Source organism: Apium graveolens, chromosome 3, assembly GCF_009905375.1.
Source record: "Apium graveolens cultivar Ventura chromosome 3, ASM990537v1, whole genome shotgun sequence".
NCBI classification, from domain to species: Eukaryota; Viridiplantae; Streptophyta; class Magnoliopsida; order Apiales; family Apiaceae; genus Apium; species Apium graveolens.
In genome coordinates this window covers 15,721,519-15,742,871 of record NC_133649.1, presented here as the reverse complement: position 1 = coordinate 15,742,871, position 21,353 = coordinate 15,721,519, and the positions used below count along the sequence as shown (strand labels likewise).

At 34.4% G+C, this 21,353-nt stretch overlaps 1 protein-coding gene across 1 annotated transcript; it reads left to right on the top strand.

The window, feature by feature from the left end:
• The first annotated feature begins 7,102 nt into the window (after nucleotides 1-7,102).
• On the top strand, nucleotides 7,103-13,598 carry LOC141711811 (OVARIAN TUMOR DOMAIN-containing deubiquitinating enzyme 11). The gene is made up of 10 exons (XM_074514492.1): nucleotides 7,103-7,368; nucleotides 7,556-7,742; nucleotides 9,925-9,998; nucleotides 10,202-10,256; nucleotides 10,563-10,637; nucleotides 11,510-11,583; nucleotides 11,699-11,747; nucleotides 12,283-12,367; nucleotides 13,182-13,238; nucleotides 13,327-13,598. Exons 2-10 carry the CDS (start codon nucleotides 7,569-7,571, stop codon nucleotides 13,383-13,385), a joined length of 702 nt encoding a protein of 233 aa, XP_074370593.1. The 5' UTR covers nucleotides 7,103-7,368; nucleotides 7,556-7,568; the 3' UTR covers nucleotides 13,386-13,598.
• The last annotated feature ends 7,755 nt before the right edge of the window (nucleotides 13,599-21,353 follow it).

Sequence of the window (21,353 nt, the reverse complement as noted above, 5' to 3'; positions counted from 1 at the left end):
CCACCATTTCAATGTTGACACTCGATGTACTGTCTGGTTCATGAGTGACTAACTTCTGTGACGTTTCTTCATGACTTGACTTTGATAACTTGATTTTCTCCAGATTAAATCCCTGTAATTATCTGATACCCTGACAAGATCTCTGTCACTTGATTAAATCCACAATCTTGATTTATATCACTGAGGCTTGATCAATTTCTTGAACTTCTTCCAGTGAATTAATTCCTCAAGTCTGTAGATGAACATTGTTTCTGAATCCTTTGACAGATGTTACTTTGAGAGATCTCTTTGACGGTAGATCCACTATTTACTTGTTACATTCTTATTTGAGTTGAGTTAAATCCTCGAATAAACAAATAGGCTATGACATATGCCTTTCAATAATGATGTATGTGGTCGAATTCGTATGATGGAAAGTGGGGGCTTATACTACTTCATAACATTTAGTGATGATTTCAGTAGATATGGATATGTGGTTCTTATGAAGAACAAATCTGATTCTTTTGAAATGTTCAAAGAATATAAGGCCGAAGTAGAAAAAAAACAAGGAAAAAGCATAAAAGTTTTACGATCAGATCGTGGAGGAGAATAGTTAAACCTCAATTTCAAGAGTTTCTTGAAGGAGTGTGATAATGTATTGTAACTTACTCCTTCTGGAACACCTCAATGGAATAGAGATTCTGAGAGGAGAAATCGTACCTTGTTGGACATAGTGCGATCAATGATGAGTCAAGCGGATCTTCCATTCAGTTTCTAGGGTTATACTCTGGAAACGGTTGCATATACACTTAACCAAGTTCTGACTAAAGCGGTTCAAAATACTTCGTATGAGATATAAAGTGATGAATGTCATAACATGTCATTTATGGAAATTTGGGGATGTGAAGCATTTTTAAAACGTTTAGTCTCTGACAAGCTTGGACCAAAATTAGATAGATGTTATTATGTGGGATATTCAAGTGAGACTAGGGTATAGTTTTATAATCCTTTCGAGAACAAAGTGTCTGTTGCTCGGGTCGCTGTATTTTTTGAGGGAGAACTACTTTCTAAGAAAATCAGTGGGAGGATAATATATCTCGATGAAGATCGAGAACCATATGATAACATTGAACCAGAGTTGGAATAAGATCAGGATGTATATCAAAATATTAAAAGTAATCATGTTTAGGAAACACAGGTTATTCGTAGATCTAGTAGGATTCACCATGAGTCCGGGAGAAATTATGGATTTCTTTTGACTCAAGATGGTGCTGTGATGCTTACGGATAATGATAAGCCTCACACCTACCAAGATACTATGAACAGTCCAGACTCCGAGAGATGGCTGGAGGCCAAGAAATCCGCGATGAAATCCATGTATCAAAATAAAGTATTGACTTAAGTTGATCCACTCGAAGGGGTAAAACCTATAGGGTGCAAGTGGGTTTTCAAGAAGAAAACTGACATGGATGGTAAAGTACAGACCTATAAGACGTGACTTGTGGCAAAAAGTTTCAAATAAATTCATGGTATAGACTATGATGAGACTTTTTTACCGGTTACTATGGTCAAGTCCATCAGAATTTTGTTAGCAATAGTTGCTTACTTTGACTATGAGATTTGACAAATGGATGTCAAAACTGCTTTCTTATATGGGAGCCTTGAAGAGGATGTATATATGATACAACCTGGGTTTTATCGATCCAAAGTTTGCTAAGATAGTTTGTAATTGCTTCTATCTATTTATAGATTGAAGCAAGCCTCAAGGAGAATGAATATTTATTTTGATAAAACGGTCAAAGTGTTTGGCTTTATTCAAAACGAAGATGAACCATGTGTTTGCAAGAAGGTTAGTGGGAGCCATGTGATATTTCTAGTATTATATGTAGATGACATATAACAAATAAGGAATGACATACCTTCTCTACAGGCTGTTAAGACTTGGTTGAGAAATAGTTTCTCGGTGAAAGACTTAGGCGATATTACCTATATATTAGGGATCAAGATCTATAGAGATAGATTGAAATGATTAATCGACCAAGTCGGAGTACATACATTGATTAAATATTGCATCATTTTAGGTTATAGGAGATCAAGAAATGATATGTTTCGATGTCTCATGGGACAGTGATCTCAAAAAAAACTTCCCCCTAAATCATTAGATGATAAGGGCCATTTGAGATAGCTCTATATGCTTTAGCAATTGGATCTATAATGTGTACAATGATATGTATTTATCCTGATGTTTCGTATGCTTTGAGCATGACGAGCAGATACCAGTCTAATCCAGGTGAGGGTCACTGGATTATTTTCAAGAATATTCTTAATTACTTAAAGAGGATTATTTATTTTTGGTATATGGAGAAGATAGGGAACTGGTTGTAAAGGGTTACACTGATACTAGTTTCTTAACCTAATTTCTGGATAGACAAGGATGATTATGTGTCTATGTCTGGTTTGTGTTTTGTCTAAATATAAGTGATGTTAGCTGGAATAGTTCACAGCAAGAACATTGATGATTCTATAATGGAAGCCGAATTTATTGATATTTTTGAAACAGCCAAGGAGACTGTTTAGGCATGTCCTTAAGCGATATCACCTTAATAATGAGATTAATGATCAAGGAGATATAAATGTAAAGTGCATAATAATGATAGTGTTGCAGACCCACTGACTAAGGCTTTGTCGCAGCAGAAGCACGATGGTCATACTAGTTCCATGAGTATTAGATACATGGGTGATTGGCTCTAGTGCAAGTGGGAGATTGTTAGTGTTGGTGCCCTAGAGACAACACTATGATGTTTTAGTTTAAGACATTAGGATTATTAATGTTTATGTTCTATCGATTATTCTTTTTATAAATAATTAATTCTTAATTTAATGCGATATAAATGTTAGATTAATAAATTTCCTAGGAATATGATATGCAATTCTATATCTCTAAGTACGTGACTTAGAAATGAGATTATGAGAATAGTATCAATATTCCTAAAGGTCCCTAGTCGAGTATTATTATTAAGGGACAATAATAATGCATTAAGACTAGTGTGTTTGTTGACTGGTGATCACATCTCATTGATCATAGGTATAGTGATACCAAAGTCAAAGACACAGGCAGATGTATATGTACATGGTGCTGGACAGACCTGATGTGAGATTCTACATGTCTGTTGTGTCATAAGTAATTCTCACAGTGATAATGATGTAATGGTCCTTAGACCTAAAGTCATTATATTTCTATACGAGAATTAATATACATTGATTCCATTAAAAGTTATCCTTGATCGGGTAATGATAAAAGTGGACATTGGGTATATTATGAATCGTATGAGAAATATGAATGATTTAGATGGGATTTAACCCTCCTATTTTAGGAGTGATATTATTGGCCTCCTGTGTGAGCTAGACTACGAAATGCGTGGCCACGCTCAAATGTTGATTTGATATGATAGTCTACTCATTGATCAAGGAAACCTGGATTAAACATTGATGAGGATGACACATTACATGCCTCTAGTTTAATCTATAATATGCGATTAAAGGGATTATATTACATTGTACATTATTTACGAAAGGTTTAATCGATCACCGATTCAATTATTATTACTTGGGTAACAATGATGTACTACTAGATGCCGCTCAATGTTTATGATTTTAAATTAGATTTAAAATTCATTGCCAACGTAATAATAACCTATAGGGTCACAGACAAAGAGTGCTGGAAGGATTATTTAATTTAAATTGGATTTAAATTAAGTTAAATTAATTTAAATTATTTATAATATTAATTAAGTTTAACTTAATTAATTAGATAAATATTGATATTCGAATTTACTAATATTAATTATGAAATTTATTTGTTAAATAATTAAGTGAGACTTAATTATAATATAAATAGAAATTTCGAATTAATAATAACTCCTAATTAGTTAAGAGTTATAATTTGTTTTTCTACTCTATATAATATCTTTTGTGTGGCTGATTTTTTTGGCGTGCAAGACTTAACCAAAACCCTAGCCACCAAGAGAGAAGATGGAGAGAGCAAGAAGAAACGGGTTTGTGCTAGTACACATTCAATCCTTGAGTTCAAGCATTCGTGTGGATATCGATAGATCGTAGATCGCGAGAGCGGGATGCGTGTTGATTGAACAAGCTTTGGATCTCCATTAGTCAACCAATTGGTAAAGCTTCTTAAGGTAAACAATCTGATCTACGAATTAAATATATGTTTTTCGCATGAATCCTGTGGTGGGTTTCGAAAATTCTGATTTTTTACGTTTTTAATTACTATTTTCGTTGTGTTTATGTGCTCGAAACCCAACAGGAAGACCCAATGCTATGTTCACATCTTGCTCATTAAACTCAATTTGTTGTCTCCAACTGAGCAAGTTACCACCAGAGATACATAATTGTCATTCATAACAGTACTTACCATAACTGTTGTCCAAGACTCATGCAACACATCTAGGTACAACACCGGGTTAGCAGTTAAAGCTCCTGCAAGGTAAGATTCAGACAGATTTTTTACAAACCCCTTGAAACTATCAAGGGCTTAGTTAGCATCATTAAAAGCTAGGTAGTTTGTTCCTTTCTCTGAGATAGTTGCTCTAACAATGTTGAGTGTCATTGTTGATTGATAAGTGTGAACGAGTAAGAAAAATTAGTGAGAAAAGAGTGAAAACGAGAGAGAAATCGGTTTTGGATTGAAAAGCTAAGTCATTTGAGATCTCAAAAGTTGTAAGTATGTATATGTATCGAGATGTCTGGGTATTTATAGTAAAAGCAAATGACTTGTCGAGAACTCAAAAATAGACGTTTGGAATTAGTCTATCGAGAAGTCATTTTAAGAAATGAAATTACATATCGAGAAGTCCTTTTCAATTACTCTTAGAGAGAACTAAAAATTGACTAATCGAGATGTCAAATAAATACCCAGTTTGTCCAGAAATGGACTGAATTAATTCCAACTTTTATTTGAATAAATTCAAAATAAAATTAGAATAAATTTGCCAAAAGTATTTTACCAAATTAATTTTTTAATTAAATTATTTTAGTTCTGAGTTATTGATAAGTCTAAAAATTATACTTGTAGAGAACTCTGTGAATTAAAACTACTAGAGAACTCTACAAGGATTTATCGATAAGTTATAATAAAGCTTATCGAGAAGTCACTCGAGAAGTCAGTAAATTGATTTATCGAGAACTCACTCGAGAAGTCTTAAAACTTGTCGATAAGTTAAGTAGACTTATCGAGAACTCAGTTCTCTATTTACTTTTGAACAGTTTAATTCTGCCTTATGTTAATTTTACATATTAAAGATATAAATTAACAACTTAACAGTTTACTTAGAATTTGAAAATTTTCAAGTTAAATTTTTGTTTTTGAAAAATAAATAGGCAGAGATTTGTGAAATATTTATAATTCATATTTCAGTTAATTTCTTAATTAAATCAAATTAATTTTAATTTACTAGAAATTAATCTGTTGCAACACATTAGCTGAGTTCTTGCCTTAGGACGAAGAATTAAGCATTCCAATTTCATCTACAAGTCTAGTGAAAGTTGTTTCATCCAAAAGTTTAGTAAAAATGTCACCTAATTGTTTTTCAGTTAAAACAAAAATGAGCTCAATGGTACCATTTGTGGCATGTTCTCTAATAAAATGGTACCTTACATCAATGTGCTTTGTTCTAGAATGATTAACTGGATTAACTACTATAGATATAGCACTAGTATTGTCACACATGATAGGAATTTTGTGTAACACTAGGCCATAATCCATTAGCTGATTTCTAATCCAAAGCACTTGAGCACAATAACTTTCCGCAGCTATGTATTCAGTCTCTGTTGTAGAAGTTGAGACATATTGTTATTTCTTGGTATACCAGGATACAAGTATTTGACCAAGAAATTGACAACTTCCACCAGTACTCTTTCTGTCAACCCTGCATCCAGCAAAATCTGCATCTGTGTAGCCAACAGCTTCAAAACCAGTTCCCTTAAGATACCATAATCCCAAGTTTGGAGTCCCCTTCAAATATCTGAATATCCTCTTTACAGCCATCAAATGTGATTCTTTTGGATTGGCTTGAAATCTTGCACATAGACATGTTGTAAACATGATGTCTGGTCTACTTGCAGTTAAGTAAAGTAATGATCCAATCATCCCTCTATAGCTTGAAATATCTACACTTTTGCCCTTTCTATCTTCATCCAACTTTGTTGCAGTAGACATATGTGTAGATGCAGGTGAACAATCAACCATGCCAAACTTTTTCAATAAATCTTTAACATACTTAGTTTGGCTGATGAAGATTCCACCACTTCTTTGAGTGACTTGTAGTCCAAGAAAGTAACTTAATTTCCCCATCATAATCATTTCATATTCACTCTGCATAAGTTTGGAGAATCTTTGACAAAACTTTTCATTAGTAGAACCAAAGATGATATCATCCACATAGATCAAAACTCTATTCACGAATTTGATAATATTCATGCACAATAATAAGTAATAATATTACTTTCCTGGAGTTTTGGAACGCAAACACTTTTTTTTAATTTCATAAGAGATTTCGTTCTTCCAATTCATGACGAAGTTATAGATGCATAATAATAGGGATCGAAACTCATATCTGCTTTCAAGATTTACGGCCAGCAGGATTCATCAATCAATCTCAGATCATCCTCCACCGGAGATGTTAATTGTTTCAATTTTGGTTTAAGCTTTCTTGTACGTTTACATGGGCGGCGTCAAATGTTACGACGAAATTTCTGATGATGGTAGAACGTTTTTCGTCCATGCGGAGCGTCCTTCGGTCGGACCTGCAAGGAGAAGAATGAGAGGGGTTATCACTCGATTCACCTCAATAATTCGCCTTTCATGAGTAATAAAACGTATAAGTGCAGTGATCATACCAAAATTTTCAAACCTCAATATTCATTCTTGAGGCGTTACACGTGAATTCCGGGAGGAACGTTAATTTTTATATCAGTTCGATAATCGGCCCATAAATGTCTTAATCGCCTTATGCTATTAGGCCTGATTAATTGTGCCACTATTACCTAGATAAATATTATAAAAATCGATAAACAGGGGAGATTTGATGATATAAAAAAAAAATTATAATAGGAGACTGTTTCGGACAGACTCGATTTTCTTTCTAGAAGTCGCATCGTATTGACACGATAAAGAAGGTTTTTAGTTTGAAATTAGTCGAATGTCTTACGTGCAGCGTTCGTTATCCATGTTTCAACTCATCTCATCTCCCACCTAATCTGCAGCCCTTTCTCTTTTTTTACCCTTTACGTTTTCTTTTCCCTTAGTTTTTACTCTCTGTTATCTATCTTAAATTTCAACTGAAATTTTACAATCTGGGTGTCTTTAATTAGGTAATTTTTTATTTATTTCATCCAATTTTCTGTAAATAGGTAGGATCATACTTATATAGGTGAATTTTAAATAAAGATGCCAACTTTATTGGTTTTTGCAATTGGGTTTTTGTTATGATATATGTTTTGATGATGGGATGTGAATCTTGGTTGACTTGTTTGTTATTTTGTGTTTTATGTGCATTAGGGATTGACTTGATATGGAGAATCCTTATGTTGGTGCAAGTGCTAGTTTGAGCTGGAGCTCAAGTTCTAATAGCAGTTCTAGTGATACAGAGGATGATCAAACAATTGCCAAGATTTTAGCTGAAGAAGAAAATGTTAAAAATCATGGAAAGCTTGGGAAGATGTTATCGCATTTGGACTCTATCCCGGTATGGCAAGTTCATGCCTTGTATGATGTGATAAATTATGTTTACTTAAGTTTTATAAGTTTGTGGTATTTATCTTTACCTTTGTTTATGGTATTCGCAATTGATGTTTTTCATTAGTTCTGCTGATATAGTTAGACTTTCGAGGTTAATAAAAGCTAGAGCCTAGAGAGTATGTTCCCGTTTCATTGTATATTTCTAAATATGGTTGTTTGAGAACATGGATTTTCTATTGCTTGTTGTGTGAATTCATTCTACCTCTGTTTATGGTATTTGAAATTGATGTTTTCAAGTTTTGCTGATATAATTTACTGCCTGGAGGGTGTATTCCTCCTCTACTGTATATATTTTCTAGTTTGTATGTTTTCAGATAAGAACACACTTGTTTCTTCATTAGGTTTTATGAAATAGGAATTTGTATAAATTTGCCCCTATATGTCACGTTCAGGTTGTCTGAATTACAACATGGTTAACACTTTCATCGACTGTATTAAAGAGAAGCAAATACACATAAACAGCAGCTCCACCATCATTATGTAACCCTTCCACCTTCCCCACCGTCATCTTGCCACCCCTTCTCATCTTAAACAATATATAGAAAGAAAGGTAGCAGTTAGCAGCAAAAAAAGAATAATACTTCCACCTTCACCACAAGCTACCACCACTTCCTTAAGCCACTTGAATAGATCTGTAATCCGAAATCTGAATGGAGGTTAAAAATCACCAATCACGCAGCTACCACCAGGTGTCATTCAAATCAATGAATATTATTTCTCGCACACATTAAATATAGAGGGAGAGCAGAGAAGAAGAGACAGTATGACTGCTTTTACTAATTCTCGAACGTAGCAGTATAAATGGAGAATAGTAGAGAAAGGGGAGAAAAAGGGTGACTAATTTAGTAAAGATATGTCTGATTTGTCTTGAAAATAACATTATTTCTTGAGCTATTTTGGCCTGTAATTTTATTGCTGTATTCACTCTTTATAAGTCTCAAAAATGGCGTGGATGAATTTGTGTCGAGAAGTAGAAATCTACGGCTGTGGTTGAAGAACGTTAGTCTTACTCTTGGAGACAAGGAGGAAGAAAGGTGAATTTGGAGCTGACGCTGGTGGTGGACTGGTGGCAAACATCAATTCGGTTAAACCTATTCATATTGTTAAAATGATCTGTATTTTGATGAATTGTGAGCCCCACGTATTCTTAAGGACCAACTTCTTCCTACAAAGTCTAGTTTGAATCTGCTTTTCTTGTTTTTCTGCATATCACAAAATGCCACAAATAAAATCCAATGTTTGAACTGACCAATTTTTTTCTGAGTCTAGTCTGGATCTGCTTTTCTTGTTTTTCTTCGTGTCACAGGGCGAGATAGGTAAAAATTTAGTGTTTAATTATCGAGATATTTGTTAAGATATATTGGTACTAATAGAATTGCTTCGATCTTTTTTAAAATGAAGACTTTTGAAACATGATCTTCTTTTCCTAAAATGTTCCGTGACATTAGCTGGAAATGAAAATGTGGTATCATTCTCCAACTACTTGTATTAACGATTTAATAGGAACTCCATGACATCTTGTAGCCTCAACTCAACTGATGGGGAAGAGAAGTGAATATAAAAAATTGTAAATTTATTATTATATAGTTCATACTCACTCTTTGTTGAAATGACATTTTATGGAAATAGTTAATTTAATGTATGGCAACTTCTGAGGCTTTTATTATCTTTTAAACCTATTATTTATCTACTTTCGCTTCCCTTCGAAGTTCACTGGTTAGATCAGTTCTCTCTGTTTTTAACAAAAACGGATTTCTGATTATTTAGGATAAAGGTAGTAAGTGATAAACAGAGATACTGCATTTGTATTCTCAGTTTCATATGCACATAAAAATACAATCATTGAGTCTGTTGCGTGAACAAATTTTATGGTCTTGTTAGAGAGATCTGAAACATGAAATTAAGATTTATGGTAGGGAACCAATGGATTATATTTTAAGAAAATATTAAAGGTTGTTTGTATATGTAATTGTGCATATGTGCTTCAACTTTTAGTTGTGTACATGCTTCATACCATGTTGCTGTGTGTTTTATTTTGATATATATGTTTATCTTTTATCAGGAGATGATATATTCAATATTGTATATTCTGACCATGTTCATGTTTGACTGAATCACTTTGTTGACAGCACACTCCTCGGATTAATGGGGATATACCTGATGTTAACGATGCAACCTTAGATCACGAAACTCTCTCTGAAAGGTTATGAAATCACCAGCTTTGAATACTAAAAGTTATTATTATTAATTTTAAATTCATGTTTCAGTAACAAATAATTCTTCAAGTCGAATTTTCTCTTCTATTAAACTTACAGTGAACTGATATATGTACATGTCTATAATTAATTTCTCTAGATATTAACTGTGAAAGTTCCCTTAATTTCTTAATTCTTTTTCTTTATTCAGGTTGGCAGCGTATGATTTAGCAGAACTACAGATGGAGGGGGATGGAAACTGTCAGGTTTTTTACTGACATAAGTATTTCTACTTTTAACAACTGATGACATCTATTTAATACATACTAATAAATTGATTTTTCCACAAGCGTACTATTATTTCCTTAAGTGTGTACAATCTTTGATATATAGAGTACAAACTTTTAATGATACATTGGGATCCACCTGTGTGGCTAACAACAAAAACTTTAAGATTTATTTTTTACCCTTTTAATTGTCAAATCATTTTCGAACCATATTATATCTATTGTATGCACTGCCCTGATATAGAACGGCCTTTATATGATTTCCTTTTTTTACTTGCTCGATAGTTTCGAGCTCTTGCAGATCAGCTGTTTCATAATCCAGAATATCACAAACATGTAAGGAAGCAGGTCGTCAAACAGGTGAAATTTATATGTTCCTTATAAATCATTTTCTTTTTGAATGTATTTCTTACAAATTTTGATAGGTAAGTAAATACTTGATATATCAAACTTCATTTCTTGGTGCAATTCATTTAAACATAATCTTTGTTGTGCTCTTTCTCTAATATCTGGAGAACGACAGAGAAAATTATTATATAGTTCATAACATAATAACCTTTAGCGTGTTATAAACAAAGACAATTGCAAATTCCTCTAGAGTTTTAGCGTGTTATAAACAAAGACAATTGCAAATTCCTCTAGAGGTCGAAACAATTGCATGTTTGCGAACACTAGGTGTTCCAAATAATGGCATAAAAAGGCAACTTACAACCTTTCCTGATCCACTGTGGTTGAGTATGAATAAAGGGAGAGTTTGTTTTTGGTTTGTATTTGTTGGAAAAGGTATTCTCATGGCCTTATTACTGCCTGATTTGTATTCTTAATAACTTGTTGTATAGTAAGTAACGTTTTGGAGCTTGGATTGCAAAATTTCAGTGTTACCATATACAACTAGTTTTCTCCCAAATTATCAGTAAATGATGCCAACTGAGAGCAATCGTTCTCTATGTAGAATCTATTAAGTGCTCTGCACCTCATAGTTAACACTCTTCATCTATCATGTGTAAAGATCACCTCTATTACTGAGCTTTTCAAAAAGCTGTTGACAAAGTCCCTTCCTTACAGAAAATATTGAGAATAAATTATATGTTAAACATGAAAACTGCATATTGCTTTTAATTATTCTTTCAAGAAAAGATTTCTTTATTTATTAGGTTCCATCCTGTATGTTTTGTGGAAATAGGTTGCAACTTCTGTACATTCTAATCAATATACCGCAACTCATCTTTCAGCTTAAACACAACAGAAAACTATATGAAGGCTACATCCCCATGAAGTATAGAAGCTATTTGAAGACAATGAAAAGGTTATATGTTATATTATGCTGCATCTAATATATCCTCCCCTCAAATGTGAACGCATTTTGTTATTGTTTCTTGGCTTCCTTTCTGACCCGTGTTCCAAAAAATTAAATTTACTAGATCGGGAGAATGGGGAGATCATGTTACTTTACAGGCAGCAGCAGATCGTGTAAGTCAAAGTTGAATTCTTTTAACACCTGTATTGTTAAATGTTCTTTCGTCAGATATACAGCAGTTAATTGCTATGTACAAATATTGTCTGATTCTATGCTAAGTACTGTACCCAGTCTCCACAATAGATAGGCTTAAGCATGCCAGCAAATTTTATTCTCCAGCATAGGTTAATTAGACTCTTTTTTTAGTCTCTGACAAATATATTTTTTTTAGCTCGTAATTTTTAGCGTAAGAGGATGTTTAAGTTCTTACTATACATTATTGCAAAATTTTCCACAAAAATGAAATTCTGGAATGCTGATAGTGTCTTTGTGAGAGTTCATGGAGAGACTTATGGGGAGTTGGTGAAGATAATATATTTAAGACCAAGATTCATGGTAGAAGGGCCTGCATTTTTTTTGATTTGATGTACCCCCATGTACTAAGCTTTTCATATGACCCTTTTAGTAGTTTAATTCCTGTTTTGTTTACCTTTCATTTCCTCTTGTACAACTTTAGTGGCTCTTGACCCTGGTAGAGCTTGTTTGCAGTTCTCAGCAAAAATTTGTCTAGTTACCTCTTTTCGCGATAAGTGTTACATTGAGATAGTTCCCAAGGACGAGAATCCATCAAGAGGTATCTGTACATTATTACTGTTTCCTTCTTGGTTGTTCACTTGGTTTATTCTCTTTTTGAATTTCTTAGGGTAAAGTCTGTAAGATCATAAACATATACTCCTATTTACTTTGTGTATATAACACATACTTATCCCGTGACATGGTAACCGTTGTGTTATTCATGTACAGATCGATTATCATGTTTTGCAATCTTTTGGTTATTTTAGTATGATGACTGCTGGTTGAAAGGGTTATTATGAGCCCTGCATTATTGTTTTAAGTTTTGCTATTATTAATATTACAAAAACGTACTTAAAGAAATTTAACAGTTATACATATATAGATACCTGACTACAATATTTGTGTGCACAAACCTGAGGCATATCAACTGTGCATTCTTGGTTCCTTTACCGAATCTGCCTCTGTGCAGTAGTATAATATGTTGTGGTTATCATATTTTGAAGTGCAACAGTCAGATGAAATGCTTAAGATGCCTAATTTGTTGATTTACATGCTAAATACCATCAATGTGTTAATTTCAGCACTAATTTGGTAATCTTAGGTCAGATCTATAAAAATGGGTTAACCAGTGTGGTGTTTGTGAATATTCACTGTTAAGTTTTGGAACTTGGTTTGTTGGTTTGCTGTCCGTGTAACAGTGAGCGATAAATTTAAGAGAGTATCTGTAAATATTTCAATGCTTATTGGTAGAAGATAATATATAAAAGAAAATATTTGTCATGCATAGATTAAATGTTTGACGTGAACTTGAGATATGGCTACAGTTAAAAGCCGTGCATCCGTTTTGCTTATATATAAATAATTGTTTGCAGAGTTATGGCTGAGCTTTTGGAGTGAGATACATTACAACTCATTGTACGAAAGAGGAGGTGAATAATCTACATATACGCATTGCTATTTTATCTTGTATAAAGCGTAGATAGCTAACTGCTATCTTCTATTTCAATCTATTGACAGATGTTCCTATAAGAGCCGCCAAGAAGAAGCATTGGTATAATATAGCTCCATTCAGATGATTGTAAAATTAGTTGCAGCATCAATTTTATGTACAGTTTATAAGATAGACATGGATATACATATGTAAGGTGGCCAAATCAATCATAGACATGAATACACACACACACATTAGTTACCCTTATCAATTTTTCTTGTAGTTCTATAGCTGATTCATCGAGCAAAGAGTGCAAAACTTGCAAATCATGGATAAAACTTCCAAGTTTAAAGTGTGACTTTTGGCTTGAATCTAGTTGTTTATCGTTAACCTTAAGCACAATGCATGCTCTAATGCTCTTTATTAAAGATGGTTTCTGCGAGGCTGGAGAAACCTCAAAATAGTGACCCCTCGGCCCTCCCCTTTTAATTACCATTATACTTCCCAAAGTCTTCTCACCTGTGCCTATATTAACTTGTAAATTTTCATCTACTTATCACTTATAAGTTATCACTTATAAACTTATAAGTCACTTGTACAGTGAATGAAAGTTACTTATTTTAAAATTTGGCATTTTTTTTTTTTTGCTAAATAAAATTTGACATTTTAGTTGCAACACTCTTCTGTATAACAATTTACAACCAAACAGCAATGTGTTATGGCAATTTCTATACAATTTGAAAACTATAAGTGGAAAACAAACAGGTATTAATTTATAAATTTTCATCTACTTATCACTTATAAACTTATAAGTCACTTGTACACTGAAAATTACTTATTTTAAGATTTGACACTTTACTTGCAACCAAACAGAACACTCGTCGGAGACAAAAAAAGAACACTCTTCTTCTGTATAACAATTTACAACTAAACATCAATGTGTTATGGCAATTTCTATACAATTTGAAAACTATTTAAACTCTCCAATCAAACTGTCAATGAAAAACTTAAATGGATCTGTCAATCATGCAGAATCAATCTGAAACTGAGTAGTTCATAAATATATCTACCATCTTATTAAATGGTCGAAGAAAGATTTGGTGAGCTCTTATCCCAAGATGTCCAAGGTTGCCGCTAAGCTAACCAGAAAAGACCCGTGAATTCTTTTTCTTACAGTGGATAAACCTTTGGCTGGGTTGTCGGATTGATTTTTTTTTTGTAACTACTATTGGCTATTGCTTTTTGGGTAGATATTGCATCATCGCTTTCAACAAATAGCGAGACCCTGAAAAATCAATTTCAAAAATGTTATTAGAGAAAGACCAGGATATTGCAGTTAAGAATTTAGTTCATGAAGTGGCTCAGAATACCTTGGGTGATTTGTTCTCGAATGCAATTGATGAATGATCTATTACTTTAGAACATATAGGGTCCACTTGTAAAATAGTTGTGATGCCAGAGTCCAAACAGAAAGAGCTAAAGAAAGAGGCTAGACTAGTAACCAGGAAGATTTCTTTCAAGTTAAACTATTCTGTTACTTCCTTACTAACTGCAGCAAGTGATTTCTTATTTTCTCATATTCTTTATTTGCAGCATTATATTTAATCGCCTTAACTGCCGCACGAGCTTCCTCATTCTCGGCATCCAAATTTCCAACTTCAGCTTCAGTATTATATGAGCCTCTTTCCATTGATCTCTCTATGCAGTGAAGATCTTAACTTTCTCTTCTGCCTCATGACATTCCTCGGTAAGCTTACGCAATGCACCTTCCATCTCTTCTCTTTTTAAGTTTAAAGAATCTGCTTGTGTCTTGGCTGTAGACAGTTTGTCTTGGGCACTGGATAACTTCTGTCGTGCTTCGTACAGAGAGTGCAATTTGTGAATATGACCAGCCTTCATGTCCCATTCATTCCAATCTTCTTTCTTTTTAGCAACAAGAGCTCTCTCTTGGTGTTAATTTCAGCACTGAAGGATGTATAATTGTCTCCTAATCCTTCAAGTGTTTCGTATCGTAACACTTATTAGCAAGAAGAATCAGGATGTATAATTGTCTCCTAATCCTTCAAGTGTTTCGTAACACTTACTAGCAAGAAGAATCATGTCGTCAACACTTAGAATATCACCATAACTGGTGAGACGGTCCACCAACTGAGATTTTAATACAGATGCTGCATTCACGAGGAGTTGATTAAGATTGGACTTCACCTCGCCTGCCTGCATATGCACATGATAAGCTAAAATGTAGTATTAGAAAAATGTTGTGTGAATGCAATTGTACCAATTGCAAGTTATTGTAAATGCTTGATCCACACTAATGAAGCATGGAATGCTAATGCTACTGGTGAGGAATGAGTCCTCATATTATAGTTACTATCATCCATAGTCAAATGCTACTCATAAAATGATTGGACAATTTAACACTCTTCCATAATAAAATATTAGCTAACATAGTATATGCACTTGCTTTAAAAAACTCTTTCAAAAATTAAGTTGTGACCATAATTATATAACTTATACTCTCTCGAAATTTTTCTTACTATATTATGGAAAAGCCGATAAAAGAATAGCATGTGTATGTCTAAGAGTCGTATAAATAAATAGGATAGAGTAACTTAACCTATATCCTTTTCCCTCAAAATATTTACTTGGTATCAGAGCCCCTTTGTCCTTGGCGCCGATTTCACCGGTGGTTCCGTCGCCAGTGGCTGACGGTGTTACTTTGTTTCCATAACTAAAAAACAAACCCTACCTCGATTCCTTATTTTTACCTCTTTTTTTGGTAGTTTTAAAGATCAGTAGCATACAAAAAGAGATTTAGGGAGAAAAATCTTTGGCTATGTACATGAATATCGAATGTCTTACTTGATAATTCTCGAGTAGTCGACCTCAGGCATTTTGTTAGAGTGATAAAGTGGTGATTAAGATGGACACAACAATCACTACAGCTGATTTGAAGGAGATTTTGGAGGGCATGGCCAAGATGTTGGCATCTAAAGGAGAGGGAACATATTCCCAAGAGGCCAGCGCGAGAACCGAGAATATACAATCACAGAGGTTAGAATTATTTTTGATAAAGTAAAAGCTTGAAGGTGTAAAGAATTACTTGAGTTGGTCTCGAAGGGTGAAGCTGATATTGGAGGCTAAAGACTTAGAACACTACATTGAAGAAACTTGTAAGGAACAAACAGATAAAACTAGTGTATCGTAGAAGACATGGAAGACCAGTAATTCCTTAGTGGTTTCTCTTAGTCCGGCAATTGCTGGTTTGGTTGAAGGGATATGAAGTGCTGCTGAAATCTAGAAAATTTTATCCAAACAATTTTCAGGAATCGGGAATATGATGATTGTGATGGATATTCAGGATAAAATAGATGCAATGAAGCAGGGAGAAAAAAGTATTACAGAATATAGCACCGAGTTAAAGCGACTTTGGTCTGAGCTAGACTATTACGACCCGTTGACAATTACTGATAGTGCTAGTACTAGTATAACTAATACATGAGTGGAAAGGAGGCATGTGATTCAACTCATGAAATGTTTGAATTCAGAATTTGAGACTAGAAGAGCTATGATTTACCATCGGTCCCTCTTCCTCGTATGGAGGAAGTCATGAGGAGTCTGGGATGAAGGTGATGACTTCGAGTGGAAATTCGTCAGTTCCGGTCCGTTCTGCACTGTTGGCACCTATCACTAATGATAGAGAATGCTATATTTGTAGAAAAAACGGGCATATTAGCTGGAATTGCCCTTTGTCACATGCTAATGGACGAGGTGAAGGTAGTCGCAGTAGCCGAGAAACCTTCAGAGGATGTGCTCATGGTCGAGGACGTGGGCGTTTTGCTGGCCGAGCTAACTTAGTTATCGCAGAAAAGAGTGATACTGGAGAATCAACAAAAAATTCTGAATTGGAAGAACTTCAGACATATAAGCAGAGGATGGAAAGGTCCAAAACTCAAGGTTCAATTTATTCTTTTCTTGGTAATGTAGCAGATTATGCTCATACCGGCTCAGGTATTCCATCACGAGCACTTGCATCATTTAAACCATATTCTTTGGATTAGATAATAGATTCAGGTGCATCTAAAAATGTTACAGGATCATGTAGTGGGTTTGATACATATTTCAGATATCCACCATCACATAAAGAGACTATCCAAACAACAGACGGAAGTCTCCAAACTATAGAAGGAATTGGTTCTATCAAATGCACACCATCCCTTGCAGTTGAATATGTTTTACATGTTCCCTCATTCTCAGTTAATTTACTTTCTGTCAGTTTCATCATTGATCAATTAGATTGTCAATTAATATTTGATCAGAATTCATGTTCTTTCTAGGAGAGGGACACGAAGAGAACGCTTGGGACTGACATCGGGCATGATGAACTGTGTTATATGAATAAGGAAAGTCATGATGTTACTCTTACCGTTACAACTACTGAGGAAGTTGAAGCTACAGTAATATTAGAGCATTGTCATCTCGACCACGTGCCTTTTGAAAGCCTTAGGAAATTAAGACCCGAATTATTGAATAAAGTAGGTAGTAATAAAGTTATTTGTGATGCTTGTGAGTTTGGAAAACATACACGAATGAGTTATAGCCGTTCATGATTGAGAAGTGTAAAACCTTTTTATTTAATACATTCTGATATTTGGGAACCTTGTCCAGTTACTTTCATTAGAGGTTTTAAGTGGTTTGTTACTTTTATTACTTGTTATACTCGAATGACATGGGTTTATTTAATGAAGAATAAATCTGAAGTTCTTGTCTGCTTCCAGGATTTTTTGCTTATGATATTAAACAGTTTAATGCAGAAGTTTGTGTTCTTAGAACAGATAACGACACTGAATATTTGAATAAGAAATTTGCATCATATTTATCTGCTCAAGGGATTGTGCATCAAACTACATATCTGGATACACCAGCACAAAATGGTGTAGCTGAGCGAACAAATTGTCTTTTATTGGAGGTGGCCAGGTCACTAATGTTTACAACAAATGTTCCAAATATTTTATGGAGCGAGGCTGTGTTGACTGCATCTTATCTTATTAACAGGATGCCTTCACAAGTACTAGGCTTCAAATCTCCTTGTGAGTTGTTGATGGGAGAAAATGTGTATGCAATTCCCCCTAAGGTGTTTCGATGTGTTTACTTTGTGCGGGACCATCGGCTATCAGTAAGCAAGCTTGATCCCCGAGCATTGAAGTGTATCTTCGTGCGATATTCAGGTACCTAGAAAGGTTATCAATGTTGGTGTTCATCTGAGAAGCGCGTATTTGTAAGTATGGATGTCACCTTTAGGGAGCAAGAACCATTTTATGGAGGGAAGACACAACCTCTTGCACAACTAAAAGATTCTCCTGTTATTAGAAATATCAGTAGAAAGGAGGAGAACTCTCTTGATAGTGTTTGAGATGGAATAATGCAAGGTTCAAATGAAGTTATTGTCGGAATAATACCATGTCCAATGGAAGAAGTAAATGTTCTAGGAGGAGAAGGAGAGAAGGTTCTAGGAGGAGGAAAAAAGAAGATTGTTGATACAAACTTGAAAGTGTATAGAAGAAGACAAAAAGCTGGAGTACAGGATGATATTGGAGAAACATTACAATCCACACCACAAGTCGAAGATGACACGAGAGCAAAAAAAATCACAGTCCAGGTAACATGTTGTCCCAAATGTCTCTGATGGTCCCTCTCGAAGTCCTTTATCGTTGTCTCCTGGAACAAATGGTAATGAATCTCCTATTATTAATGAATCTCTTCGTATTGCTGTTCGTAGAAAGCCTAGAGCTTCCGCTGGAAAAACCTCCAATTAGGTATGGCTTTGAGCATGATATATCTAATTATGTATCATATACATCCATCACACCTGCATACAAAATATTTATTACATCATTACAATCAGTGTCTATACCAAGAAATTGGTAGGAAGCAAAGCAGGATCCAAAATCGCTTGGAGCAATGCATGAGGAGTTTAGTGCATTGAAAAAAAATAAAACTTGGGTGCTTGTTCGTCGTTCAAAAGGAAAAACTGTAGTTGGATGCAAGTGAATTTTTTTTGTCAAGCAAACCCCCGAAGTTAAAGTAGAACAATACAAGGCAAGGTCGGTGAAGAAAGGTTATAGTCAAACATATGGAATAGACTATGACGGCACATTTGCACCGGTGGCTAAGATGAGCTCTGTGAGATTGTTAATTTCATGTGCTGTAAATTTTGTGTGGCCCTTGTATCAACTATATGTTAAGAGCATCTCCAACAAACTCTTTATATGGGCTCTTAAGTTTAAAAATAGAGAGTGATGTTAAATTTGAGCTCCAATAGACTGTTAGAGGCTCTTTAAAAGCTTAAGAGCATCTATTATCTCCTCAATTCTAAGAGCCTCTACCTAGCTCTTATCTTACATTTTATATTAAAATAATCTCTCCACTTTCTTTCTCTCTCCCTATTCTTTTGTCCTTTTATAACTTCAGTGTACTTTTAATTATAAAATAATATATAAAGAGTGAGTTTAAAAATTATTGTTGGAGATGAACCTACACTATCTTGCCAGGAGCTAATTTTTTTATATTATTTTTAAAGAGTGAGCTAAGAGTCTTTTGGAGATGCTCTAAGAATGTGTTTTTACATAGAGACTTGCAAGAAGAAATCTATTTGGAGATTCCACCCGGCTTTGGCACTATGAAGATGATTGGAATGGTATGCAGGTTGAAGAAAACTCTGTATAGGCTTAAACAATCACCAAGGGAATGGTTTGATAAATTTCGGCATGTTGTCCTTATAATGGGATATAAACAGTGCAGTGGTGATCACACTATCTTCTACAGGCATATAAGGGGTCGGGTTACTATTTTAGCCGTCTAGATTGATGATATTATTATTACGAGGATGATACAGAAGAAATTGTGCTACTAAAAAAATGACTCGGCATAGAGTTTGAAGTTAAAGATTTAGGTCTCTTGATATAATTTCTTGGTATTGAGGTTGCTCAATCTGATAACGGGATTGTATTTTCTCAAAGGAAGTATGTGCTTGATTTGCTTACGAAAACAGAGATGTTGGGTTGTCGAATAACCCCAACACCAATCGAACAAAATCATAAATTGTGTAGTGAGTCAGGGGATCCTGTTGATAAAAAGAGTTACCAAAGGCTAGTTGGACGACTCATTTACTTATGTCATACATATCCTGATATTATATACGTTGTTAACATTGTTAATAGATACATGCATGATCCTAGAATAGAGTATTGGGAAGCAACTCTGAGGATACTGAGGTACTTAAAAGGCTGTCCAGGGAAAGGTTTATGGTTTAGAGCTAATGGTAATACTGAAGTTAAGGGCTATTGTGACGCTGATAGGGCAAGTAGCTTGGATGATAGGAGATCTACATCTGGTTATTGTGTATTTGTCGGAGGCAACCTTGTGTCTTGGCGTAGTAAGAAACAAGCCGTGGTTGCTCGTTCAACTGCGGGGGCGGAGTACAGAGCTATGGCTCCAAACTTATGTGAGATGATCCGGATTAGGAAACTGCTGGTTGAACTACGTTTATTCAAGAGAGTACTGATGAAACTTCGGTGCGACAACAAGTCAATAATCAATATCGCCAACAATCTCGTCCAGCATGATAGGACGAAACACATTAAAATTGATCGATTCTTTATTAAAGAGAATATTGATGCAAAGAGTTTGTAGCTGAGTTACACAAGAACTGGTGGACAACTAGCTAATTTTCCGACAAAGGGATTATGATCTAAGGAGTGGAATAATATATATAACAAGATGGTAATGATTGATATTTATCACCCATCTTGAGGAGGACCGTTAAATAAAAGAATAACCCATATATATAACATGGGCATGTGTATGTCAGAGAGTCGTATAATCAAACACAATAGGGTAGCTTAACCTATATCATTTTCCCTCAAAATATTTACTTTTTATTACTCTCCCCGTATCACATGCTGATTAATATCATGAAACTTACACATACTTATATTACCAAGTCATTGACATTGTTGATGTTTTTATTGTTCTGCTACTTTCCTTTCCATTATTTTCATGAATTTGGAAGTTAGATTACTGTCAACGGAAAATTCATTTCTTTATACAGAGA

What these genes read in the sequence shown, in the direction of transcription:
- LOC141711811 (XM_074514492.1), top strand. Translation starts at nt 7,569, where the DNA reads ATGGAGAATCCTTATGTTGGTGCAAGTGCTAGTTTGAGCTGGAGCTCA. An exon ending in CACGAAACTCTCTCTGAAAG is followed by an intron (nt 9,999 to 10,201) that starts GTTATGAAATCA and finishes TTCTTTATTCAG; the next exon opens with GTTGGCAGCGTATGATTTAG. An exon ending in TATTTGAAGACAATGAAAAG is followed by an intron (nt 11,584 to 11,698) that starts GTTATATGTTAT and finishes TAAATTTACTAG; the next exon opens with ATCGGGAGAATGGGGAGATC.